The 27,939-nt window shown below is 34.4% G+C and overlaps 1 protein-coding gene across 1 annotated transcript in view; it reads left to right on the top strand.

The window, feature by feature from the left end:
- PGAP1 (post-GPI attachment to proteins inositol deacylase 1) overlaps window positions 1-27,688 on the top strand; it is a 73,436-nt gene extending 45,748 nt beyond the window's left edge. Inside the window, exons 13-27 of the mRNA NM_001205550.1 lie at window positions 472-549; window positions 4,288-4,363; window positions 10,855-10,928; window positions 11,036-11,087; window positions 11,812-11,878; window positions 12,253-12,361; window positions 13,394-13,432; window positions 15,536-15,629; window positions 20,641-20,731; window positions 21,520-21,717; window positions 22,646-22,781; window positions 24,239-24,289; window positions 24,750-24,937; window positions 26,430-26,534; window positions 27,550-27,688. Coding sequence (NP_001192479.1) covers window positions 472-549; window positions 4,288-4,363; window positions 10,855-10,928; window positions 11,036-11,087; window positions 11,812-11,878; window positions 12,253-12,361; window positions 13,394-13,432; window positions 15,536-15,629; window positions 20,641-20,731; window positions 21,520-21,717; window positions 22,646-22,781; window positions 24,239-24,289; window positions 24,750-24,937; window positions 26,430-26,534; window positions 27,550-27,688 — 1,497 coding nt within the window. The remainder of the gene's footprint in view (window positions 1-471; window positions 550-4,287; window positions 4,364-10,854; window positions 10,929-11,035; window positions 11,088-11,811; window positions 11,879-12,252; window positions 12,362-13,393; window positions 13,433-15,535; window positions 15,630-20,640; window positions 20,732-21,519; window positions 21,718-22,645; window positions 22,782-24,238; window positions 24,290-24,749; window positions 24,938-26,429; window positions 26,535-27,549) is intronic.
- The last annotated feature ends 251 nt before the right edge of the window (window positions 27,689-27,939 follow it).

The following is a 27,939-nucleotide window of genomic DNA, read 5'->3' as shown; positions in this document are numbered from 1 at the left end:
TTATACAAAACAAGTAGACAAATTATAAGAAACCATATCTGGAAATAATTTTGTAAAATAATTAAATTTAGTGTTACATTTCATTTGTTTTACTTGAAGCGATATAGTTCAAGGGAGTATTTTTGGCAGTCCATATTAAGGCAACCCACTCCAGTGTTCTTGCCTGGAGAATCCCAGGGACGGGGGAGCCTGGTGGGCTGCTGTCTATGGGGTCGCACAGAGTCGGACATGACTGAAGCGACTTAGCAGCAGTAGCAGCATTAACATAATTATTATAAATTTGACATTCAGCAGGTTCATTGACCTGAAAATGTAAACATGGGCATTTTATGAAGTACTGAACATAAAGTTTGAAGTCAGTTTTTTTGTAACATACTAAGTAAGAAATGGGTTTGTAATTTATCTTTTAACATGCTTTAAGTTCTGTATATCCTAAATAAAATCAGCTTTTTTTTTTTCATCTTTTTTTAGTCTCTGACGTTAAGACTTCAAGACTATCCATCTTTGTCTCATCTTGTTGTTTATGTACCATCTATTCATGGAAGTAAGGTAACAACCAAGAGTCTGTTATCAGAATGTTTCTGGGATACTTATGCTAAATATTTAAGTCATTTTTTGATACATTCTTCAGCATAGCACTTATCTAAAACATCTAAAATAGTGGCTGGGTTGGTGATCCACCTAAGACTGTTTAAATCATTGAGATCATCTACTCTGACTTGAACTAAGCAGAATAAATCCAAGTCTCTTTGTTTCAAGTAGGAATTATTTCCACTTTATCAGTCTTTCAAAATATGTTAATTATTGAGTACCCTTTTATGTGCAAAAACTCTGTGCCAGGAATCATAGGAGGCACACAAAAGAGGAGGACATGAACCATGTTCTCAGAAAGCTTATATACTGTTGGTAGAGGGATAGAAATATATTTCATAGCCAGGGGAAGGGTGAAAATGAAAGAGGTACCCAAAAATGTATAATACAAATCAGAATATTGCAAATCCTTGAAAAGCGTTAAAAGGGGAGTATCGCTGACTGATAAAATCAGAAAAGACATTAGTTTCAGGTGATATTTAAAACTACCTTAAAGGATAGTTAGTGTTTTTATAGATAGATTGAGTATTCAAGACCTGGGCTCTCTACTTTGGGAGCCATTAGCACATGTGACTATTTAAATTAATAAAACTTAAATAAAAGTAAAAAATCAGATCCTTAGTTGTATTAGCCATATTCCAGATGCTCAATAGTAACATTATTGCAGAAAGTTATAATGAACAACACCTTTGAGACATAAATACTAAAACCAGAACATGGAAGGTGTAGGGTATGTTTGGAAAATAGTGAATAAGTAAATAGTTTTAAAAGGATAGCTACCATGGAGTGAAGTAAGCCAGAAGGAAAAACACCAATACAGTATACTAACGCATATATATGGAATTTAGAAAGATGGTAACAATAACCCTGTGTACGAGACAGCAAAAGAGACACTGATGTATCGAACAGTCTTATGGACTCTCTGGGAGAGGGAGAGGGTGGGAAGATTTGGGAGAATGGCATTGAAACATGTAAAATATCATGTATGAAACGAGATGCCAGTCCAGGTTCAATGCACGATACTGGATGCTTGGGGCTAGTGCACTGGGATGACCCAGAGGGATGGTATGGGGAGGGAGGAGGGAGGAGGGTTCAGGATGGGGAGCACATGTATACCTGTGGCGGATTCATTTTGATATTTGGCAAAACTAATACAATTATGTAAAGTTTAAAAATAAAATTAAAAAAAAAAAAAAGTAATGGGAGAAAAGTCTGGAAAACTAGTTCATGGCCATATTGTGGAAGTCTTCATTGGAAGATTCAGAAGCCAGAAGGGAACCAAAAGATTTTTCACCATGGTAGTAATGGGATCAGAGCTATTTGTTTTGGACAGTGAATCTATTTTTGGTATAGGATGGATTAGAAACAAGACAGACCAGGCACCTGTCAAGGGGTTTTGCAGGCTTGTAGTCATGCAGTGGAAGTAGAAATAAAAGGATGGTAATTTTTGAGAGAAGTAGGCAGGGAAAGAAGGTGGAGGTAAAAGACCCTTGCCACATTTTACCCAACAAACTTACTTCAACATCTAACCTAAGTGTGCCCTGTTTTCCTTTTCTAGACTACTCCAATAACCTCTTGCTACTGCTGAGTCCCATATTTTGTTCATAAGTTCTTTGAGGAATATTTTACACTGAATTATAATTTATGTCTTTATTGCCATCCCATAGTATGAACTTATTGAGAGTAAGGACTAAATGGGTTTTACTCTGCATCCTAAACCTTTAGTGAAGTGAAATCTTTAGAGACCACCACATATACATTCAAAATGTTTCTTGAATAAAAAAGTTAATGAGATTTGGGGCCAAAATCACTAGAAATATTCAAAGGAAAAAAGAAAAGGGGATGTAGTTAGGAGTCATCTCAAAGATTGAGTTTCACAAGTACCTTGTAATGGATTCATTGTTTTGTTTTGCTTAGCTCAAGTGAGAGGTAATTCAACATCTTCAGTACTAAAAGCTCTCTTTAAGGGTTTTTTTTTTTTCAGGTAAGTTGGTTTTGAATGAATTTAACATCTTCCCAAACAAGGCCTTCTCTGGTTATTCCAGGAAATTAATGAGCCTTTCTCAAATAGCCAGTCTTAGCAGCCTAATAAATACTTAGTGGACACTCTTTGGAAAGTAACACTGCTGACCCTAGTTGTTGCACACCCAGTCTCACAAGGACAGTAACTTAGGTCTGTCATGATTTCTGTGTGTCTGTTACAACCCATCACCAGAAGGATACATGTATTTAAATAGGCAGTTTGAAAGCTTTTTGAGTCAACTGATTGTCTTAATATAGTTTTCCAAATGTAAATATGGAATTACCTGCATTTTTTAAAGACAGAAAACAAAATTAAGTCCATTAGAAATTTACTTATCTGTATATTTCAGAGACAGACTCATGAATTCTTTCTTGGATAAAGGTTTATTCCGTAAAGAAATGGCCAAATTTTTAAAGTAATAATAAAATTTGTATTATTTTAATTACCTGCTAAAGTGATTAAAAATTTCTTCCTATCTCAGGCAGTGTCTCAGCTAAAGACACCTATAAAAATATAATGAATAATTGTGCTCAATAAATGATTTCTCTAATCTTATAATGACTGTTTTCTATAATGGAAATATCTGACAGTATTCTTTGCCTTCTAATTAAAGAGGGAAAAATAAAAGCAGAGCTCCTTAGTAAATTTTTTTTCTTTTGCTTCCCTATGTGTGTGCATTCTGATAGCATCTTCCCTCATCTGTTTTTCATTTTCAAAAACAATCAAAATTCCACTCAAACAAAATAACATAGTTTAAAATACAGTCCAAGATGTAGTACTGGAAAAGCCTGAGATGGACCCCACTGGCTTTTTACTTTACTGTGCATTGCAAACTACTTGCTAGCTACAGTTAGGCATCAGATTAATTTCTTCCTCAGCTTGTATAGGTTAGAGTCATTTAGTTGGATTGTGGAAACAATTTTAATGAAACTCTTCTATTATAGACAGCTGAGAATGAAGATCCTTACACCACTGTGGACATGTTATTAGATGAGAAATGTCATTATGGAAATTGCAGTGATGGAGATGTCACATTTTAGGTTTACTTTTTTTTGAGATAACATTTCTTTTTTTTTGTACACAGTGAACCTGTTTTCTATTTACTATAATCACTGTTTAGCCTCATGTAAGATTAGACATAATCTTACATGAATAGCATTAAGCATCTGTAAATGAATGACAGTATGTCTCCAAAAGCCTTTTGTAGTCTAATTAGACTGTAGAAACATAATAAATATGGAAATTTTTAAAAGATAGAACAAAATCACATTTTATTTTGACTGAAAGTATTCGGGGATATATTATCTAAATTCCTAATTAATCTTGAATTAACTTTTGCTCTTAATGTTTTTATCCATCGTTTATGGTCCCTCTCTTCTACAAACACCAAAAGCAAACTACAAGAAAACTGTGCTGTACATCTGCTCTTATAGATAACGACCCTCTAATAATTTATTAAGATTTTTCACCAAATTTTTGTAGCTTAGCATCTCTCCTTGAGGAATTTAGGCCCTCTAAATATAGCTTGAGAGTTGGACTGTAATAGACAATAGAATACCTTCTTCAAAAATGAAATTTATAGATTTTTATTTTCTACTCAAATATCAAGTGAAGATATTTTACTATAAATTTAATTCTGTTTTTTCCTAATAAATCAATGTTCTATATTCCAGTTTGTTGTAGATTGTGAATTCTTTAAAAAAGAGACAAGATCCATACAGCTTCCTGTAACTCATCTTTTTTCCTTTGGTAAGTACTTTGATTTTGGAAAAATTTTTTTTTTTTCAGTTTTTGGCTTCACTGGCTCCTCATTGATGCGTGGGATTTTCTCTAGTTGCAGTGCATGGGCTTCCCATTGTGGTGGCTTCTTTGTTGCGGAGTATGTGCTCTAGGTTTGCGGTCTTCAGTAGTTGTGGCTCATGGGCTCTAGAGCATAGACCCAACAGTTGTAGTACATGGGCTTAGTTGCTCTGAAGCACGTAGGATCTTCCTGGATCAGGATCAAACTTGTGTCTCCTGCATTGGCAGGGAGATTCTTTACAACTGAGCCAACAGGGAAGCTGGATTTTGGAAACCTTAAGAATTGTTTTTCTTTTTGATAGAGTGTTGATTTGTTTTGCCAGTTAGTTGTAATAATGCAGAGCCTTGTAACATTTTTTGTGTGTATTTCTAGTATAGTTCTTAGAATAACCATGTGATATGACTCAGTGGTTTGATTCTTATTTAGATCTTCTACCCATCTTTTGATTTTTTTTTTTTTATTAAGCTGCAGAGCTGTTTGTATATTTTGGAGATTAATCCTTTGTTAGTTGCTTTGTTGGCAGACATTTTTATCCCATTCTGTATGTTATCTTTTCATTTTGTTTATGGCTTCCTTTGCTGTGCAAAAGCTTTTAAGTTTAATTAGGTCCCATTTGTTTATTTTTGTTTTTATTTTCATTACTCTAGGAGGTAGATTAAAAATCTTGCTGCAGTTTATGTCAAAGAGTGTTCTGCCTATGGTTTTCTCTATGGGTTTTATAGTGTCCGGCCTTACTTTTAGGTCTTTAATCCAGTTTGAGATTTTTTTGCATATGATGTTAGGGAGTGTTCTGATTTCATTCTTTTACATGTATTGATAGCTGGCCAATTTTTCCAGAAAAAATTAATGAAGAGATTGTCTTTTCTCCATTGAATAATCTTGCCTCCTTTTTCATAGATGAAGTGACTATCGGTGTGTGAGTTTATCTCTGGACTTTCTGTCATGTTCCATTGATCTATTTTTCTGTTTTTGTGCCAGAACCATACTGTTTTGATTACTGTAGCTGTGTAGTATAGTCTGAGGTCAGGAATCCTGATTCCTCCAGCTCCCCTTTTCTTTCTCAAGATTGCTTTGGCTGTTTGTGGTTGTCTGTGTTTCTACACATATTGTAAAATTTTTTGTTCTATTTCTTAGTAAAATATCATTTGTAATTGATAGGAATTGCATTGAATCTGTAGATTGCTTTGAGTAGTATAGTCATTTTCATAGTATTGATTCTTTCGATCCAAGAACATGTTGTTATCTCTCCATCTGTGTTGTCTTTGATTTCTTTCACTGGTATCTTATAGTTTTCTGAGTACAGGTCTTGAAGTTCTGTAGATAGGTTTATTCTTAAGTATTATAATCTTTTTGTTGTGATGATAAATGGGATCTTAGAGGAAATGCTTTCAGTTCTTCGTATTTGCTGTGTGTTTGTCATACATGGGTTGTTTGACATACTATATGTTTGTCAACCATACATATTGAGGTATGTTCCCTCTATGTCCACTTTCTGGAGAGTTTTTACCATAAATGGATTTTTAATTTTGTCAAAAGCTTTTTCTGTATCTGTTGAGATTATCATATGGTTTTTATTCTTCAGTTTGTTAGTATGGTGTACCACATTGATTAATTAGTATGTATTGAAATGATCCATTGGTTGTTGAAATGATCCATTGGTTGTTATTTAGTAGCATACTATTTAGCCTCCATGTGTTTGTATTTCTTTTTTATAGTTGTTTTTTTCCTGTATTATAATCTCATAGCATTGTGGTCAGAAAAGATACTTGATATGATTTCAGTTTTCTTAAATTTACTGAGGCTTGATTTGTGACCAAGACATGATCCATCCTAGAGAATGTCCCATGTGCACTTGAGAAGAAAGGATATTCTGTTACTTTTGAATGAAACGTTTTTACACATCAACTAAATCTATCTGGTCTAATGTGTCATTAAATGCTTGTGTTTCCTTGTAATTCCCTGTCTGTCCATTGGTGGTGTTGTTCATCAGTTGCTCATTTGTGTCCAACTCTTTGCAGTCCCAGGGACTGCAGCACGCCAGGCTTCCCTTGTCCTTCACCATCTCCCGGAGCTTGTTCAAACTCATGTCTATTGAGTTGGCGATGCTATCCAACCATCTCATTCTCTGTCGTCCCCTTCTCCTGCCTGCAATCTTCCCCAGCATCAGGGTCTTTTTTAAGGAGTCAGTTCTTCGCATCAGGTGGCCAAAGTGTTAGAGTTTCAGCTTCAGCATCAGTCCTTCCAGTGAATATTCAGGATTGAGTTCCTTTAGAATGGACTGGTTGGATCACCTTGCAGTCCAAAGGACTCTCAAGAGTCTTCAACACCACAGTTCAGAAGTCCATTGGTGTAAGTGGCTGTTAAAGACCCCCCACTATTATTGTGTTACTGTTGATTTCCTCTTTTACGGCTGTTAGCATTTGCTTTATGTAGTAAGATGCTCCTATGTTGAGTGGATAAATATTTACAATTGTTATATCTTCTTCCTGGATTGATCCCTTGATCATTATGTAGTATCCTTCTTTATCTTTTGTAACAGTCTTTGTCTGTGTTGGGCCTATCAACATTTTAATAATAAAGATGTTCTTTCTAAAATCTTTAGGGTGTGAGTCAGACTAAAAAAGTTTTTAAGTACAATATTTAGCTTCTGATTTCCTTTTTTGAAAAGCAAACTTTTAAATTATTTCTTACCTCTTGTTAGAATTTGTAAAACATGCAAAAGATAGTCCATCTTTCTTGTGAAGAAGGTTAGTACAATGAATGGTATTTCAAATTAGAGTAAGTAAAGTGTGAAGGACACTTCATATCAATAGTTTTTCTCCCATTGTTCATTTTCAGTTGCCTTAAATTCAGTGCTGTATTTTAAAATACTGATTACAACAGGTACTCATTAAAATGGTTTGTAGTTGAATGTCTAAGCAGTGTGTCTTAAAAGTGATTTATTAATCACAAATTGATGGTACACCTTCTATTTAAGAAATTTGTTTACATGTTGATCAAATTTCTTACATCTGTTTTCTTAAATTCAATTATTGATCCTGTAAAATAGTTATGAGGACGCAACATTATGAAAAAACTGGTTATGTGTTTTAGCTGGTGCTAAATGTGCCTGACAGAATCTTAACATCATATAGTATTTATTTTTTAATTATTAGCATTTTAGTGATATACTTGGTAATTATTTCAAGCCTTTTCTGTCTATTGCACAATGGTGGTTTGTCCTATTTTCTCTTTTCAGAGAAGCATCTGAACACTTGTATTTGCATATTCTTATCCAAAGGCATTCACATCTAAGTGGGTGTAATTTTTTAAATTGATTAAGATGTTTTTCAAAAAAAGAGAAAATAGCTACCAAGAAAGCATACCTTTTTGAAATTGGAAATATGTAGTGATTTTTTTAAAACACATAAATGTTATTGAAAGTCTTTAAAAAAACTAAAAATAGAGCTACCGTATGACCCAGCAATCTCACTCCTGAGCACACACCCTGTTGTGCAGTCACACAGTCGTGCCTGACTCTGCAACCCCAGGGACTGCAGCATGCCAGGCCTTGCTGTCCCTCACCATCCCCCGGAGTTTGCCCAAGTTCATGTCCATTGCGTTGGTGATAACACCCAGACAGCTCATCTTCTGACACCCTCTTCTTCTATCCTCAATCTTTCCCAGCATCAGGGACTTTGCCAGTGAGTTGGCTGTTCATATCAGGTGACCAAAATACTGGAGCTTCAGCATCAGCTTCAGCATCAGTCCTTCCAGTGAGTATTCAGGGTTTATTTCCTTTAAGATTGACTGGTTTGATCTCCTTGCTGTCCAGGGATTTCTCAGGAGTCTTCTCCAGCACCACAGTTTGAAGGCATCAATTCTTTGTCACACTGCCTTCTTCATGGTCCAGCTCTTATAACTGTATGTAACCACTGGGAAGACTATATGGACCTTGACTATATGGACCTTTATCGGCAGAGTGATGTCTCTGCTTTTCAACACAACTGTCTAGGTTTGTAATAGCTTTCCTGTCAAGAAGCAATCATCTTCTGATTTCATGGCTGCAGTCACCATCTGCAGTGATTTTAGAGCCTACGAAGAGGAAATCTGTCACTGCTTCAATCTTTTCTACTTCTATTTGCCATGAAGCAATAGGGCCCGATACCGTGATCTTAGTTTTTTTAATATTTAGTTTTAAGTTGACTTTTTTCACTCTCCTTCACACTCATCAAGAGACTCTTTAGCTCCTCTTTGCTTTCTGCCATTTGAGTGGTATTATCTTTATATCTGAGGTTGTTGATGTTTCTCCCACATATCTTGATTCTAGCTTGTAACTTATTCAGCCTGGCATTTCTCATGTTGTGCTCAGCATATAGACTAAATAAACAAGATGACAACAGACAGCCCTGTCGTATTCCTTTCTCGATCTTGAACCAATCAGTTGTTCCATATAGGGTTCTAACTGTTGCATCTTGACCCATATACAGTTTTCTCAGGAGACAGGTAAGGTGGTCTGATGAGCTCCTGATGAGAGATGGTATTTCCATCTCTTTAAGAGCTTTCCTCAATTTGTTATGATCCACATAGTCAAAGGCTTTGGCATAGTTGATGAAATGGAGGTAGATGTTTTTCTGGAATTCACTTGTTTTCTCTATGATCCAGTGAATGTTGTTGGCAATTTGATTTCTGGTTCCTTTACCTTTTCTAAACCCAGTTTGGACATCTGAAAGTTCTTAGTTCATGTAATGCTGAAGCATAGCATGCAAGATTTTAAGCATGACCTTGTTACCATGGGAGATATACCCTGAGAAAACCATGATTCAGAGAGGCACATGTACCGCAGTATTCATTGCAGCACTGTTTACAGTAGCCAGGACATGGGAGCAGCCTAAATGCCCATCGACAGATAAGTGGATAAAAAGTCTACAAATGGTAAATGCTGGAGAGGGTGTGGAGAAAAGGAAACCCTCTTGCCCTATTGGTGGGAATGTAAATTGATACCACCACTATGGAAGACAGTACGGAGATTTCGTAAAAAAAACTAGGAATAAGACCACCATATGACCCAATAGTCCCACTCCTAGGCATATATCCTGAGAAAACCAAAATTGAAAAAGACATTTGTACCCCAGTGTTCATTGTAGCACTGTTTACAATAGCTAGAATATGGAAGCAAGCTAGATGTCCATTGACAAATGAATGGATGAAGAGGCTGTGATATATACAATGGAATATTACGCAGCCATAAAAAGGAACGCAGTTGAGTCAGTTCTAGTGAGGTGGATGAACCTAGAGTCTATTATACAGAGTAAAGTAAGTCAGAAAAAAGATAAATATTGTATACTAATGCATATATATGGAATCTAGAAAGACGGTAGTGATGAATTTATTTGCAGGGCAGCAATGGAGAAACAGGCATAGAGAACAGACTTTGGACACAGGAGGAGGTGGGAAGAGAGAGTGAGATGTATGGAGAGAGTAACATGGAAACATATTACCATATGTAAAATAGATAGCCAGTGGGAATTTGCTATATAACTCGGGGAACTCAAACAGGGGCTCTGTATCTACCTAGAGGGGTGGGATGCAGAGATGGGAGGGAGGGTTAAAAGGGAGGGGACATATGTATACCTATGGCTGATTCATGTTGATGTTTGACAGAAAACAACAAAAGTTTGTAAAGCAATTATCCTTCAATTAAAAATAAAAAAAGATGTGGTACATACACACAATGGAATCCCACATAATACACAATGGAATAATTCAGCCATAAAAAGGGATGAAATTGGGACATTTGTAGTGGTGTGGATGGACCTAGAGTCTGTTGTATAGAGTGAAGTAAAGCAGAAAGAGAAAAACAAATATTAAATAATATCACATATATATGGAATCTGGAAAAATAGTACAGATGAACCTATTTGCAGGGAAGAAATAGAGACACCGACATAGAGAAGAAACATGTAGACACAGTGGGGAGGGTAGGACAAATTGAGAGAGTATCAATGAAACATATATGTTACCATATAAAACATAGAAAGCTAGTAGGAAGTTGCTGTATAACACAGGAAACTCAATCTGGTACTCAACCTAGAGGGGTAGGTTTGAGAAGGGGAGTGGAAGGGAGGTTCACGAGGGACGGGACATATGTATACATGTAGCTGATAAACTTTGGTTGTTTAACAACAGCAAAATTAATACTATAAAGCAATTATACTCCAATAATAAACTTTTAAAAATGAAAAGTCATTATAAATGTTCTGTTTTTGTCCAGAATTCATTGAATGAGGATTGAATTTTTAGGAGTCCATTCTTCCATACCAAAAGCAAGAACCTATAAACTCTTTTAATATCAAAAATCTGTTGGCATTATTTAGACATTGTTTAAAGTCATTACTTTTGTACTTTAAAAAAAATTTTTTTTTGGTATTCTAAGTAATATAGTCTTTTAATTCAACAGGATTGTCTTCAAGGAAAGTGATATTAAATACAAGTGGTCTGTTCTATAATATAGAGCTTCTGAACTTTGGACAGGTAATTAATTATCTTGACAATAACAAGGACTTGATTTCACTTTACCGCTTAGTTAAACTTATAAACCTGTTTTTTTGTTTTTTTTATTTGTGGTCAAACTCTGTTAGATATACCAAGCGTTTAAAATCAACGTGGTAAGCAAGTGCTCAGGAGTCAAAGGTAAGTATATTTTCTGAAAAAATAATTTTGTCATTTGAAGAATCTTTAGGTCTTCTTCAGTGGAATTTTCTGTAATACTTATTTTTCCATATATGTAAATTAATATTTAATATATGATAATAGAAAAGCTGTTTATACTTCCAATTAATTTAACATAGCCCCTTTTTAACAGTAAAAATATTGATCAGTTTTAAATATTTACATTTAAAAAATACTGTATATCTTGCTGTCCTATTGCAATAGTAATTGACATTTAGCTGTTTAATTTTTTCCAATTTCTTAGTACTTCCCATATGTTCTAATATCTTTTTGTAGGCCTAATTAAACATTATTATTAAAGAATTCTCCCTAATTTCTTATCATGTGATATAACTCTTACTGATTATTTCTTAATGAAATGAGTAATTGTATAAATGCAGATATCAGCATGCCTATGTGCATGCTAAGTGACTCTTTTGCAACCCTATGGATTGTAGCCCACCAGGCTCCTCTGTCCATAGGATTCTCCAGGCAAGAATACTGGAGTGGGTTGCCATGCCCTCTTCCAGGGGATCTTCCCAACCCAGAGATCGAACTCACATCTCTTATGTCTCCTGCATTGGCAGCCAGATTCTTTACCACTAGCACTACCCGGAAAGCCCATCTATAGTTATGTATCTCAGTAGCTTATATAACATTTAGTAATATAAAGTTAGTAATACATATTTCCTTTATGTTTTTACAGAAGAAATTACTAGTATCTATAAACTTCATATTCCCTGGTCTTATGAAGATTCACTAACCATTGCACAGTAAGTAAATCAAAGAATTTACCTTAAACTTTGGTGTTTTTGAATAATACATATTTTACTTTGTTTATTTAAATCATAGTAAAATTTTAGTGAAATTATTATAGTACCTTTTAGTAAAATACAGGTTTCCTTTATGTAGCATTGTGCTCATAAGATAATACATATAACATTATAACATATAGTATTCTTATTTAAGCAGTGTAGAATTTAACCTTACTTGCATCAAACAGGAACCCCTTTCCACCCTCTCCCCCAACTCCTGTGTGTGTCATCTAGCTTCCTTACAGTATTTCATTGTGTGGTTCTGAGTATTGACTTAGCCATGGTTATTTCACAGCATTTTGTATTTAAAAATTCATTGTTTATATTTTCAGGGTTCCATCTTCCACTGAAATTTCTGTGAAACTCCATATTGCTCAACCGGATAATGACAGCCATGTAGCATTACTAAAAATGTACACATCATCAGACTGTCAATATGAGGTAAGTTATATGTTTGCTTAATTTTTAAGATTTAGTTATAGAATAAACTGGAAATACTTGGATTCCTTTTTAGAACTTTCTTAGGGTAAACCAGAATTAGTAGGTCAAGTGAATAGAATCTGTCCTACAACCAAGCTTCAGTTTGACCTATACTATGAGTTATTTTAGATTTTTGGAAGTTATCGGTGCTTTGATGTCTTGCTTTGTGTTTCTAGCACTGAAGGATTCTTCAGGGATGTAATGGTTTTCAACTTGTGCCTTCGTGTTTCTAATACTATAGAAATAGGAAGAGCTGTGTTAGTAATTCGGCTCCAAATACTGCATGCTGTCAGATGTCCATGTTTTAACAAATATTTTATTTTCAAAAAAGTCCAAATTTAGATATTTTACAATTTCTCTATGAAAGATATATTCCCTTTTCCCAGACTTTCTAATATCTAAGGAGGTATATTTATGGTAGAGATAATTAATGAACAGTGAATTTCTTTTTAAAATATTGTTTTTGCTCAAATTTTACTACATGTGCTCTCTTTGTTCCTGGTATTATATTATGTGAAACCTATTTTTATTAAATTTACTCAGAAGTGGTTTTGCTTAGCTTTTTTTAGTACCGTACAATTGTAGGTTTGAGATTTTAAAGTACAGGTTACATAGAAAATTGATTAATTTACTTAATTTTTCAGCAAATAAATGTATAAATTCTGGATTCAGTCATTCAATGAATTCCTTTAGCTTGTATGATCTGGTCATAAGATATTCCAATTAATTAACTATATTAGTTAGTAAAAGTTTACTCGTGTATCATAGCATTCATCCAATCGAAAAGAATTTGATTAAGGGCAAAGTTCTGAACAGTAAACTGCAGTTGATAGAATTTAAATGTTGATGGTTTGGAGAATTCTTTTCAGATCTTGAGTACCTTTAGGTTCATCATTATAACAAAGTAGTGATTGTGATTGTTGTAGAGAGCTCATTTAATAAAATGTGAGTATAGGAAAAATAACCTTTATAAATAATTGTTTTTTAAACTAGGTGACAGTTAAGACTTCCTTTTCACAAATACTTGGACAGGTAAGAGAGCCTTCTTGTCAGTTATTTATTGCCTTGTGAATACATACTCTAAGACAGAAGTTGTAAGCATTTCTGTAAAGGACCAGATAATAAATATTTAGGCAAATTATATATAGTGTCTTGTTGCTGCTGCTGCTGCCACTACTTCAGCTACTTTTTTCTTCTTTTCTCTCACATTAATAAAATCTGAAAGCCATTCTTGGCACAAAGTCGATAGTTGGCCACCCCTGTCTTTAAGGTGATACTTTCATGTTTGATACTTCCTAAAAATGAAAATTGCTTCCTGATTTTTAAATGAATGTTATATTAAAATTTCTTGTTTCTTATACTATGCTATTCATATCCCAATATAATCTGTAAGTTCTATCGTATAAATGAACATTTTCAAGAATTTTTTATGTCGTGCATGCTCAGATTGTAAAAGTAATTTGTATTAAAAATAAACATATTGAAAAATTCATTTGGGGAGTTTCTTTAAATGATTTGTGGCTTCCCTGGTGACTCAGGTGGTAAAGAGGCCACCTGTAATGCGGGAAACCTGGGTTTGGTCCCTGGGTGGAAATATACCATGGAGAAGGGAATGGCAACCCACTCCAGTATTCTTGCCTGACAAATCCCATGGACAGAGGAGCCTGGTGGGCTACAGTCCCTGGGGCCATAAAGAGTTGGGCACAACTGAACGACTAACACTTTCTATGATTCATAGGCAAATAGTTTTACAAAAATAACATATCAAGTCATAGAACTACTATAGTATATTCAACATCATTTTAATTTGCAAAATTGTACAGCCTGGACATAAATAAGTAATAGTGATTTGTCAGAGAAATTATAGTTTTAAAATTCACTAAAAATTTTATTGTATCATTACTTTCACTTTATTTTTTGGTTTGTAATGTTTTGCAGTATAGGCATGGCAGATTTTTTAAGTCATTTAATTCTATAATTATCTGTTCAGTCATTCAGTTGTGTTCAACTCTTTGCGACCCCATGGACTGCAGCACGCCAGGCTTCCTTGTCCTTCACCAACTCCCAGAGCTTGCTCAAACTCATGTCCATTGAGTCTGTGATCCCATCCAACCATCTCATCCTCTGTCGTCCCCTTCTCTTGCCACCTTCAATCTTTCCCAGCATCAGGGTCTTTTCAAATGAGTCAGTTCTTTGCATCAGGTGGCCAAAGTATTGGAACTTCAGCTTCAGCATCAGTCCTTCCAATGAATATTCAGGACTGATTTCCTTTAGGATTGACTGGTTTAATTTCCTTGCTGTCAAGACAAGAGTCTTCTAGCACCACAGTTCGAAGGCATCAATTCTTCAGTGCTCAGCCTTTTTTATTGTCCAGCTCTCAATCCATACTACTGGAAAAACCATACCTTCGACTAGACAGACCTTTGTTGGCAAAGTAACATCTCTGCCTTTTAATAATGCTGTCTAGGTTTGTCATAGCTTTTCTTCCAAGGAGCAAGCATCTTTTAATTTCATGGCTGCAGTCACCGCCCACAGTGATTTTGGAGCCCAAGGAAATAATATCTGTCACTGTTTCCATTGTTTCCCATCTATTTGCCATGAAGTGATGGGACTGGATACCATGATCTTAGTTTTTTTAATGTTGAGTTTTAATCCAGGTTTTTCACGCTCCTCTTTCACTTTCATCAAGAGGCTCTTTAGTTCCTCTTTGCTTTCTGCCATAAGGGTGGTATCATCTGTGTATCTGAGGTTATTGATATTTCTCCCAGCAATCTTGATTCCAGCTTGTGCTTCATCCAGCCCACCATTTCACATGATATACACTGCATATAATTGATGTACTCCTTTCCTGATTTGCTTAATAAACATATCTTATAAAAAAGTTTGCAAAAAATTGCTACACAATTGTATATTTTCTCTTTTATGCATTTGATAAAAATTTAGATAAACATTTCTAATATACCATATATTCTTAGCATTTATTTTACTTAGAATTTTTATGCCCATTACTGGAGATATCTTTGTGGTTGTGTCAGAAAATGTATAAAGTGAAGAACAACAGGTTTATTTCATGTAAAAGTATGCTTATGTCATTAACATTAACATTCAGAAATTGCCCATTTGTCTGTTTTCTAGGTAGTTAGATTTCATGGTGGAGCACTTCCTGCTTATGTCATATCTAGTATCCTTCTTGCTTATGGAGGACAGTTATACTCTCTTTTCTCAACAGGTAAGAATGTTTCTATTCCTCTCTCCCTCTCTTCCTTCCCTAGTGCTTCATTACTAATTTTTTTATCCTACATGTAGCTAATGAGGACCCATCAATTTCCTTGTTTTTATTGGGGTAAAACTGATTAACAATGTTGTGTTAGTTTCAGGTATACATCAAAGTGGTTCAGTTTTACATATACATGTAGCTATTGTTTTGCAAATTCTTTTCCCATTAAGTTGTTACATAATATTGAGCAGAGTTCCCTGTGCTATACAGTAGGTCCTTGTTGGTTATCTATTTTAAATAAAGCAGTGTGTACATGTCAACATCAGTTTCTTGAAGATTTCACAACCCTTCTCTCTCAAGTTTATAGGCGTTTGAGATCCTCTTTAAGTTTTAAGAGGTGCCCAAGAAAATTACTTACTTGTATTCTGCATTTTATACCCTTTTGTCTAAAGTTTATTCTCTCTGTTCTGAGGATCTCTTAAGAGATAGAAACTGATTGACAGGGCTTTTGTTCTCCATTCTATTCCCAGTGCCTGACTGGGGCCAGGAACATAGTTGGAAATCAGCATAATATTTGGACTGTATCAACTATATCAGTTAGGTCCTGGTACATTGAATGGAATAACTGAGATTTTAGTTGAAGGGATTGTTTCAAAGGTATGTGCAAGGAAAAGGGAAACCAACAACAAATGATAAAGTACCAAATTAGCAACAAAGCCATCTGATACTCCTAGGTACCAGGACGAATGAGGGAGCAAACCTGGAGAGCTGTAGAGAAAGTAACAGTACTGCACCTGAGCCTTAGGTACAGAAATGCTGCAGCTGCTGTCAGTGTGTGGTCAGCAGGGAGAAGGCAGGGAAATAAATGCACTAACTTTATTTCCTTCTCCACTCCTAACTGCTAGTGATTGTCATTCACTGAACCCAGCTAGAAGCCAGTTCATAAAAGTTAGCCTCTCAGAATTCAGAGCAAAGTAAAGGGTAGAAAATGGATCTGGAGAAGAAAACATAGACCGTACAGTATATCGGACAAAGTCCTTTCTAGCGTACAGTAAAAAGGGTTTCCGTGGTGGTTCAGAGGGTAAAGAGTCTACCTGCAATCTGGGACACCCAGGTTCAATCCCTGGGTCGGGAAGATCCTCTGGAGAAGGAAATGGCAACCCACTCCAGCATTTTTTCCTGGAAAATCCCATGGGTGGAGGAGCCTGGCGGGCTGCAGAGGTCACAAAGGAGTCACATGAGTCAGACACGACTGAGCGACTTTCACATACAGAGTACAGCAATTAGAACAGTTTCCCAGGAGCCTTGTGCACTCGCTGGGCTTGGGCAGTAATAATCCAAGAAGGCAGAAGAGAAGAAAACAGAGTGGAGCCGAAACATACAAAAGCAGCCCCAAAATCCCCTCCACTATTTCCATATTGGCAAATCCTTTCATAGCTACTCATTTCCTTTCAGTGATTTTTTGCCATTTTAAATCTGCCTTTAGTGTTCATTTTAACTTATCTGAATCTTATCTTATTTATTTTATCTTAAAATCTTATCTTATTTTAACTGATTAAACTTATCTTCCAGGATGAAGGAAGCAACATTTAGTGTGATCTAGTCAGACCCAACCTTTTGATTAAAAGATTATTCTGGCAATATTACATCTCCTATGCTGCTGCTGCTGCTGCTGCTAAGTTGCTTCAGTCGTGTCTGACTCTGTGCGACCCCATAGACGGCAGCCCACTAGGCTCCCCCGTCTCTGGGATTCTCCAGGCAAGAATACTGGAGTAGGTTGCCATTTCCTTCTCCAATGCATGAAAGTGAAAAGTGAAAGTGAAGTCGCTCAGTCGTATCCGACTCAGCGACCCCATGGACTGCAGCCTACCAGGCTTCTCCATCCATGGGATTTTCCAGGCAAGAGTACTGGAGTGGGGTGCCATTGCCTTCTCCAACATCTCCTATACTTGAGTATAATTTTTTTTCAAGAGACACCTCATTCTTCTTAGTTTCAAGTGACTTGAAAATTTATTTCAACCATTTAGGATTTGTATCTAGGTAGTCCACAGAGACCCCAAGGATATATGATATTGATTAGAGGATTTGAGTATGGGATTGTGTCTCAAACCAATTAAAGAACCAGAAATGCTTATCAGAAATCACCTGTAGATCATGCTCACTAGAATGGCTATAATAAAAAAGATGATAACAAATTTTGGTGAGGATTTGGAGAAATTAGAATCTTTTTGCACTATTGGTAGAAATGTAAAATGATACAGCTATTTTGGAAAGCAGTTCCTCAAAAGGTTAAAGAGAGTTGCCATATGACTCAGCAACTCTACTCCTGTGTGTAGACCTAAGAGAAATGAAAACATGCATCCATACTAAACTTGTACATGGATGTTCAGAGGAGCACTATTTATAATAGTCAAAGAATGGAAACAACCAAAATGTCCATCAATGATGAATGGATAAATGTGCTGATATTTGCTACAACATTGATGGATCTTGGAAATACGCTAAGTTGAAGGAGCCAGTCACAAATGACCACATAATGTATGATTCCGTTTTTATGACATCCTCAGAGTAAGCTAGTCTTTAGAGATAGAAAGTAGGTTAGTGGTTGCCTAGAAATGGTGACTCATTGGAGGTTACAGTTAAGGGGAACTGTTTCTTTGGGAGAAATGAAAATGTTTTAAGACTGACCGGAGTGGTGAATGCACAGTCTTTGAATGTACTAAAAACCACTGAATTATATATATTTCAAATGGGTTAATTTTGAGTTGGGAGAATTATATCTCAGTAAAATTGTTCTTAAAAAACAGCTCACCTGTGGGGCTTTATAAAAATACGCATGATGAAACCATAGCGTCAGCTTCCTGAATTTGTTTCACAAATGATGATTGAATATGTACTCTTGTCTGAGAACCACTAAATTAATATTTGTATGGTATATTTATGTTTTTTAATTTTTTAATTGAAGTATAGTTGATTTATAATATGCTAATTTCTGCTATACAGCAAAGTAATTCAGTTATTATACATATATACATTGTTTTTTATATTCTTTTCCATTTTGTTTAGGATATTGAATATAGTTCTCTCTGCTATACAATAGGACCTTGTCGTTTATCCATTCTATATATAAAAATTTACATCTGCTAACCCCAGACTCCCACTCCATCCTTAGCCCAGCCCCTTCCTCCTTGGCAACCACAAGTCTGTTCTCTGTGTCCATGAGTCTCTTCCGTAGATAGGTTCAGTTGTGTCATATTTTAGGTTCCACAAATAAGTGCTATCATGTGGTATTTGTTTTTCTTTTTCTGTCTTACTTCACTTAGTATGGTAATCTCTAGCTGCATCCATGTTGCTGCAAGTGGCATTTTTATTCTTTTTTATGGCTGAGTAATATTCCATTGTATATATGTACCACATCTTTATTCATCTGTCAACGGACATTTAGGTTATTTCTATGTCTTGGCTGTTGTGAATAGTGATGAACATAGGATTGCATGTAACTTTTTGAATTAGAGTTTTGTCTAGCTATATACCCAGGAGTAGGATTTTTGGATCGTCAATTCAGTTGCTCAGTCATGTCTGACTCTTTGTGATGACATGGACTGCAGCACACCAGTCTTCTCTAGCCATCACCAACTCCCGGAGCTTGCTCAAACTCATGTCCATTGAGGCAATGATGCCATCTAACCATCTCATCCTCTGTCATCCCCTTCTCCTCCCACTTTCAGTCTTTCCCAGCATCAGGGTCTTTTCCAGTGAGTCAGTTCTTTGCATCAGGTGCCAAGAGTATTGGAGCTTCAGCTTCAACAGCAGTCCTTGCAGTGAATGTTCAGGACTGATTTCCTTTAGAATTGACTTGTTTGATCTCCTTACTGTCCAAGAGACTCTCAAGAGTCTTCTCCAACACCACAGTTCAAAAACATCAATTCTTCAGTGCTCAGCTTTCTTTATGGTCCAGCTCTCACATCTGTATGACAACTAGAAAAACCATAGCTTCAATTAGACAGACCTTTGTCGGCAAAATAATATCTCTGCTTTTTAATATGCTGTCTAGGTTGGTCATAGCTTTTCTTCCAGGGAGCAAGCATCTTTTAATTTCACGGCTACAGTCACCACCTGAAGTGATTTTGGAGCCCAAGAAAATAAAGTGTGTCACTGTTTCCATTGTTTCCCATCTATTTGCCATGAAGTGATGGGACCAGATGCCATGATCTTCATTTTTTGAATGTTAAATTTTAAGCCAGCTTTTTCACTCTCCTCTTTCACTTTCATCAAGAGGCTCTTTAGTTCTTCTTCGCTTTCTGCCATAAGGGTGGTGTCATCTGCATATCTGAGGTGATTGATATTTCTCCCAGCAGTCTTGATTCCAGCTTGTGCTTCATCCAACCCAGCATTTCGCATGATGTACTCTGCATAGAAGTTAAGTAAGCAAGCTGACAATGTACAGCCTTGATGTACTCCTTTCCCAATTTGGAACCAGTCTGTTGTTCCATGTCCTGTTAGAACTGTTGCTTCTTGACCTGCGTACATTCTACATATGATTCTGGATCAGAGAGTAGTTCTGTTTTTAGTTTTTAAAGAACCTCATACTGTTTCCCCTAGTGGTTGCACCAGCTTCCATTTCCACCGACAGTGTAGAAGGTACATTGTTTTCTCCACAGCCTCTCTAAAGTGCAAGTTCCTTCAGTCATGTCCAACTCTTTTTGTGACTCCGTAGACTGTAGCCTGCAGGGCTCCTCTGCCCATGGGATTTCCCAGCCAGGGATCTGGGAGTGGGTTGCTATTTCCTTCTCCATTTCATCCTCTCTAACAATTATTATTTGTGGAGTTTTTAGTGATTGCCATTTTGACCAGAATGCGGTGGTACTTCATTGTAGTTTTGATTGCATTTCAAATTAGAATAATAAAGACTTTTGCTTTCTCACATGTAATATGGTATTCTTGTAAACAATGCAGGATGTAATATGTCTCATATTTAATTACTGTGAATTCTCTACTACATATATATATTTTTAATCACTAGGTCATTGCTTAGAATATGCTACTATGTTGGATAAAGAAGCCAAACCATACAAAGTTGATCCTTTTGTAATTATGGTTAAGTTTCTGTTGGGGTAAGTTTTATTATCTGTGATAATGATTTTTAATTTTATGTATACAATATTATGCTTGGCTCAAATACGAAGCATAAATTTTCATACAGATGAGACAATTGACTTGTTTTATTAAATGGAATTTTTCTCTTAGGCAAAGGCCTAGTAAGCATATCAACGTTTACTTCAGTAGTTTAACTATTTCAAAAGTATTTATTGAAAAGTAATTATTACAGTATAAACCCATAAATATACCAGGACTTTAACATTTCCAAAAGAATGTATACAGTCCATGCTGTTGGGGGATCCCAGATTTATGAGCACACAGTGCTGTAAGATACTGATGAAACAGTGCCTCAGAACACTATTTTTATTACTTCCCATACAAAGTATATTTTAGATGTCTTTACCCTACTTAACATTGCATTCTTAATTTATTCTGATTTTTTGGGGGAGGGGATTAAGAAGCATTACTTAGATGTCTTTTCTTCTGTTGTTATAACTAGCTATTGTCTTTATAACTTAAAAAAAAAGCATTTATGACTCAATACAAGGATTACTAGAGAACAGTTAAACTGCTTTGAGACTTAAGACTCAGATCTTTGAAGATCAGTAGACTCACTAGTTCCTTACAAGGAACTGAAGTTAGTTTTTTCAGGATAATTACAAATTAAATACCATGGAACTTTGGGGACTTTAGTGAATGGTCGAATGCTTCAAATGTTAAATCCTTGAATGAGAGTTGTTGATTTTTTTGCTTTTATTGTATCATTTGCTTTTTGTTTTGTTTTGTTTTCTTTTATCCACAGATATAAATGGTTTAAAGAATTATGGGATATGTTACTGTTACCAGAATTAGATGCCATCATTTTAACTAGTCAGAGTATGTGTTTCCCCCTTGTATCTTTGATTCTTTTTCTGTTTGGAACATGTACTGCCTACTGGGGTGGCCTACTCTCTTCTACATCTGTGAAACTTCTTTCTTCATTGTGGCTAGCTTTGAAAAGGTAAAGAATGAGTGACTAAAATCTTTCTTATTGCTCTTAACGTAAGAAAAAAATCGTATTCTGATAGAGAACCTTAAGATTACTTTGCTTTCACTAAAATATAATGTCTAAGGAAAAATGTGTAAGTAGCAAAAGATCGGGTTAGTGTTCAAACTTACGTTTCTGTCATAGATAATGATTTATTTCAAGTTAAATGCTACATTTGATTTTGACCATAGTGTTTAAGATGGTCAAAAAGTCAAAAAAGTTTAACAGAGTGCACAAGTGTTTTTAAATTTCACTGTTTAAATCTTTTCAAGGGGAAAGTGTTTGTTTTCTGGCAATGATTTTACGTGGTGGTTTTTAGTCAAGCCTGAGAGCAAGAGACTCCAATCTTGATATGTAGGATCAGATTAGATGAAATGTGTAAGAGTTCCAAAAGCATTACCTAGAGTTTTATTATGATCCAAAGACATGGTTTGAAGTTGCTGGTAGGTTTTTCAGGTAAACCAGTGATGTAGTTTCTGTTAATTAACTCTCCCCATGATACTTCTTCCTCCACTTCTTCTAAAATGCTTCTGACATTAACATCATGAGATGTCTGAGTGACCTTGAGACTTTAAAAACAGAAAATGATTTCTTTTCATGTCAAGATCAGAATTGTATGGTACAGAGCCTATAAGTAATAATTATCTTTAACAATATTTTTTCTCTTTTAGTACTGATACTATCCGTAGTATATCTAAATGCAAGAGAAACTATCACAGTATATAACAGAATTTTAAAATATGTGACACCATCATCTTTATTTTAAAAAGCTTTACTATTTACCTTAATTTACCAGATTAATAAGGAGAAGCTGACAGAGCACTATACTGTTTTCTCCTTAATTGTGACTGTTTAAATAACTGTTAATATGCTTTTAAAATCCTTATTCTTGTTATTCCAGGCCCTCTGAACTTCCTAAAGATATCAAGATAATATCACCAGACTTGCCCATTTTGACAATTATTTTTATCCTCATTAGCTGGACAACTTGTGGAGCCTTTGCCATACTTCTTACTTATCTTTACTATGTGTTTAAGGTATGTCAAATCAATAAAGCGAGAAGGCCTGAGTTGTGTATCAGGCAGGCATAGAATTACCCATAGTTGTTAAAAATTTTTTTTCAATCACTGCTGCAGTAATATTCTGTTATATACCAGGCTTATGGTTAAAGTTTTTTTTTTTTTTTAACATCTTAACTATTTCAGATATGTGAAGTTAACTGTAGAACTGAAGTTAACTAATCTGAATTGAGTTTCTGTGTTAAAAAACAAAGGAGGAGATATAACCTGTTTCACATTACTTGATGATTTAGCAAATAATGTTAACTTTTTGAAAAACATTCTCCTAGAGCAGTTTGTTCATAACTTTTCTTTGAACATGGATAATAGACAAAATAAATGGTTATGTCAATGGGATCAAGTTGTTGGTCATGCTGAAACATGTAAAATGTTAAAGATGTTCCTGAAGAATCGTATGACAATGATAAAAATAATTAAGTTGGTAATTTTACTGAGGAAATGAAAAACGCTTCTAAAAAGATTGTCAGTTTTACAGGAAAATTCAGGTTTATATAACTGCATGAGCTCCACATTAACCTTATATAGAGTTAGTTGATATCAGAAAGGATAATAATTTTTTTCCTTTTTTTTTTCTAGCAAAGACTTATTTGCCTCTGCATTTAATACAAATGAGCTTCCCTGGTGGCTCAGACTATAAAGAATTTGCCCGCAATGCAGGTGACCCAGGTTCCATCCCTGGGTCAGGAAGATCCCACGGACAGAGGAGCCTGATGGGCCGCAGTCCGAGGGGTCACAAAGACACAGACACAACTGAGCGACTAACACTTTATCACTAAATACATGCCATTATAGATTACTTTCAGTTTTCAAAGGAAAAGTATGACCATCAGAAAAAACTATTCAGAATTGTTTTTATTTATAAATATAAATTAATTTGATTTATAAATACAATATTTTTAGTTTTTTAGGTGAATATTACAAACAACTGACTCAGTAAGAAAAACTTTCTCAAATACTTAAGCACAGCTAATAAATTTGTAGACTTTCCCAGGCTCTTGTAAACATTTTACCATCCTATATAATTGCGTTTTGATTTTCAAAGATTTAGATTATATATCACTTGTTGAGATGTTTATACTGTGCTGAATATAATCAAATTTTTGACTTACATGACATTCTAAGTTGCATTAGCAAGGCACTATTCAAGCATATGGTCACACAGTGTAAAGACTAACATTATATCCTAACCCCAACATACTCTGTGATGTTTTATTTGTTTCTGATTTTTAATCCATCATAGCAAGCACATGTAGCTATTATTTATCTTTTCTAAAAGAATGTTTTTAAATGTTGAAATGGATTTTTATTTATTTAGATTTTTAAAACTTCAAATTATAATGCTTCTCAATTTCAATAAAAATGGTTGTTTTTTGTTTCAAAATAAAAGTAAAATTAATGTCTTTTCTTTTTCATAGATTGTTCATCTGCAAGCCAGCCTAACAATGTTTAAAAACAGTCAGACTGTGGTAAGTTTTATTTTCATAACTCTGTAGAACATGGAAAAACATAAAAGTTTATTTAAAAAAAAAGAAATTTACAATATTTAGAAGTTTACAATATTTGAATTTAAATAGCTTTAAGAAAATTGAACGTAATAAATATTAAAATGAGACTTAGAGATTGTCATTTAGTTTGATGTTAGTGCTTAAGTTGCTTTTGTTATTACAATTATCTCTTAAATTTTATTTCAAGTAATTACTTAGAGGATATATTCTTAGCAGTGGAAATAACAAGTCAATGGAATAAGTTTTATAACTGACAACTGCTTTAAAATACTTTCAAATAAGATAATTTCAGTATTTTATATCAGTTTGGTAATGAAAAACTGTATTCAGCTGTTCGATAATCATAATTGAGTATGATTCTAAGTAAATTAATACATAATTTTACTTGATATCTCAATATTTTTGCTTTATTGCTTTATAGAATCCCAAACACTCTAGAAGAAGTGAAAAAAAATCCAATCACCATAAAGACTCTGCAGTACACCATCTCCGCTTATCTTCCAGTGACGCTGAAGATAGTCTTCGCATGCACAGTACTTTGATTAACTTATTAACATGGATTGTATTACTCAGCATGCCATCTTTAATTTATTGGCTGAAGAATCTTAGGTAAGTTTTATTTATATGGTTATAATTTATGTGGTTTAAATGATAAATATCTGTAAGTAGAGACTTGCAAGATTACTAATGATTCATAAAACTTGCACAAGAACAAGAAGCTTTCACCTGAAATTTATTTTTAGCATATTCACATTTTCTCTTTTTCCATGAGAATATAAACTTCCCTAAAATCTGCCCAATAGGGGGGAATTCTATTCTATTTACTTTTCCTTTCACCTTTTTTGAGTCTAGAAATACGTGAAAATGTGCTTTATTTTGCTGACTTGAGGTATTCATAATGTTAGTGCTTTAATTTTTCAACTTATGATCAATTTTATATTAAATTGAGGGGAAGATAAATGCTACATTTAAAATAATAGAAATAATGAAGGAAGTGTGTACTTTTCTGATGTGTCCTACACATTGAACAGAGTAAGTGATCCGGTATTTACTACTGAAAACTGTCATTTGTGTGCTAGGTCAAATGAAGCCTAAAAATGCCCTCTAAGGTTATTTCTAGAATATTTAGTTTTTAGTAAATTGTCATTTTTTAAAAAGCTCCCTTATTCAGTTAATAGTGAACTCCTGATTAATATAGATTTTATAAATGATGTAAAATTTTCAGATTATCTTCATATTGGAGGTGGGTTTTTTTGAAAAGTCAGATGAATCAAAACAAGTTCAATAAGTTAAATCATTGGTTACCAGATGTTAATATCCTTCCTCTGTCCCTTATTTTGGGCTTCCCAGGTAGTGTTAGTAAAATACTTGTCTGCTAATGCAGGAGACTTAAAAGATGCGGGTTCGATCCCTGGGTTGGGAAGATCCCCTGGAAGAGGGTATGGCAACCCAATCCAGTATTCTTGCCTACAAAATCCCTTGGACAGAAGAGCCTGGCAAGTTATGGTCCATAGGGATGCAAAGAGTCAGACACGACTGAAGTGACTTAGTAAGTCCGTAACTTTAATCAAGGTCCAGATTTTTGGTCACAGATTTGGGGAGAAAACCACTTCAGGAGCACAAATTTATGATTCTGAAAGGTGTAGGTATCTTACTCAATGCAAGAGATGAGAATTTGGATTTTAAAAAATAAGGGACAATAAATTTAAAGAAAAAATAAGGGACAGTTACTTTGGGTAAACTTTTATTTTTTTTATCTTATTTAAATAAAACAATTTAAATATGTTTTAAATAATTTGTTTTATGAAATATTATCTGTATATGGCATTTCAGGCATATACTTACAGAAAGGAAGTGCTTCCATATTGGATATTTTCATTTCCTTTAGTAGCTTCTGAACATAATTCTCCATCTAAAACCTTGAGTATAAAGATGATGTAGAGCAAAATTTATTTATTAATGATTTCGTGAACACTTTAGAGCTTTCTTATATCCACATTGTAATTGTAAGGTTTTGAAATTTATTTATTGATTCTGATAATTTAAAATGATGGGCTATGCTTCGTTGATTTATGTTTTTCTTTTTTCCTTTCTGATCTAGGTATTACTTTAAACTTAATCCTGATCCATGTAAACCTTTGGCATTTATCCTTATTCCAACTATGGCAATTCTTGGAAATACTTACACTACTTCAATAAAGTCAAGGTATAGTCTTTTAATCTTTCTTTTTCTCTCATCTATTCCTGGTATTCTTTTATGTCTGGAACATACCTTTTGTTCCTAATTTCTTGGACAATACTAAAGGTGATACCTTAATAGTAATTAGGTTTATATGTAAATATTATAGCTTATGTGCAAATGTATTGTTTTCTTAATTATGGGTTTTATTTGTTAGTATATAATAATTTTTTTCTTTAAAAAGTTAATGCTTAAAATATTTGATATTTAAGTTTGCTTCCAACAAAATACAGGAGTTGAAAGTAGGTAGAAATATAATAGATGAGGGTGGATCCATGAGGTTCATTGTACTGTTAATCTACTTATATATATGTTTAAGATTTTCAGTAATAAAATTTTACCTTTCATTGACTGCTTATTTGCTCTGAGAGTGTTTTCAGTTGATTCTGGCAGATAGTTGCAGATATTCTAAAATCAGGCAGATCTAGGATTTAAATCTAAGGCTTTGTGTCCTTCAGTAAATTTCTTAATCCCTCAGTTTATCTGTTTTCAGAGTAAAAAGGTGACAGTCTTTCTTGATAGTATTTTTAAATAGTTAGTGTCTTGTTTTATATGCTCCTGTTAGGAATTAAGGATTTTCTGTTGTTGTTGTTGAAGCTTTTTGCTGATATTAAATAGGTTGAAAATAAATATTTCTGTAGCTATATCTTAGTAAACATTATTGATTTTTTCTTATTAAAATAAATCTCTTAAGTAAAGTCAAATTGCTAAATATAAGTCCAACTAGTATTTTTTTGTGCTTAAAATTGAAAAGAATAAGCAAAACTTGTTATTTACTTAATAGAATATGTTTCTTTTCCAGCCAAAATGTATTCGTACTGATATTTTTTTTTAAATATGGACTGTTAAATTCTTTATGTGAAAAATTACTTTATCTAAAATCACATAGAATACTTTACAAAACTGTGTAAAAGACTGACATATTCAGTTTTTGTTCACTGAGTAAGTTAACATTATAATGTATATTTCTGTCTCTTTACAGTAAATTATTGAAGACTACTTCACAGTTTCCACTTCCTCTGGCTGTTGGTGTGATTGCTTTTGGGTCATCACATTTATACAGGGTTCCATGCTTTGTCTTCATTCCTCTTTTACTCCATGCATTATGCAACTTTATGTAAGATTGGATTTAAGGAATGATAAAGATGATTTATGCCTTTAGGGACAATATTAAGTGGGAACAACACAGATCCATCAGTGTCGACAGCAAGATCCTTTGGAGAAGACAAGTCTATTTTTACAATGTTGAAGATAGGAAATTAGTTTTGTAATGCTTGAGGAAAGTAGCTGAAGCATGGTTTTGTTTTGTGGTATGACATCTGTGTACTAGTCATTTTTGAAAAATTAGTAAAAGGATATGGTGGCCACTGTC

Source organism: Bos taurus, chromosome 2 (genome assembly GCF_002263795.3).
Source record: "Bos taurus isolate L1 Dominette 01449 registration number 42190680 breed Hereford chromosome 2, ARS-UCD2.0, whole genome shotgun sequence".
NCBI lineage: Eukaryota > Metazoa > Chordata > Mammalia > Artiodactyla > Bovidae > Bos > Bos taurus.
Note: the sequence above shows the minus strand (reverse complement) of the source record. Positions and strands in the feature narration are given on the sequence as shown.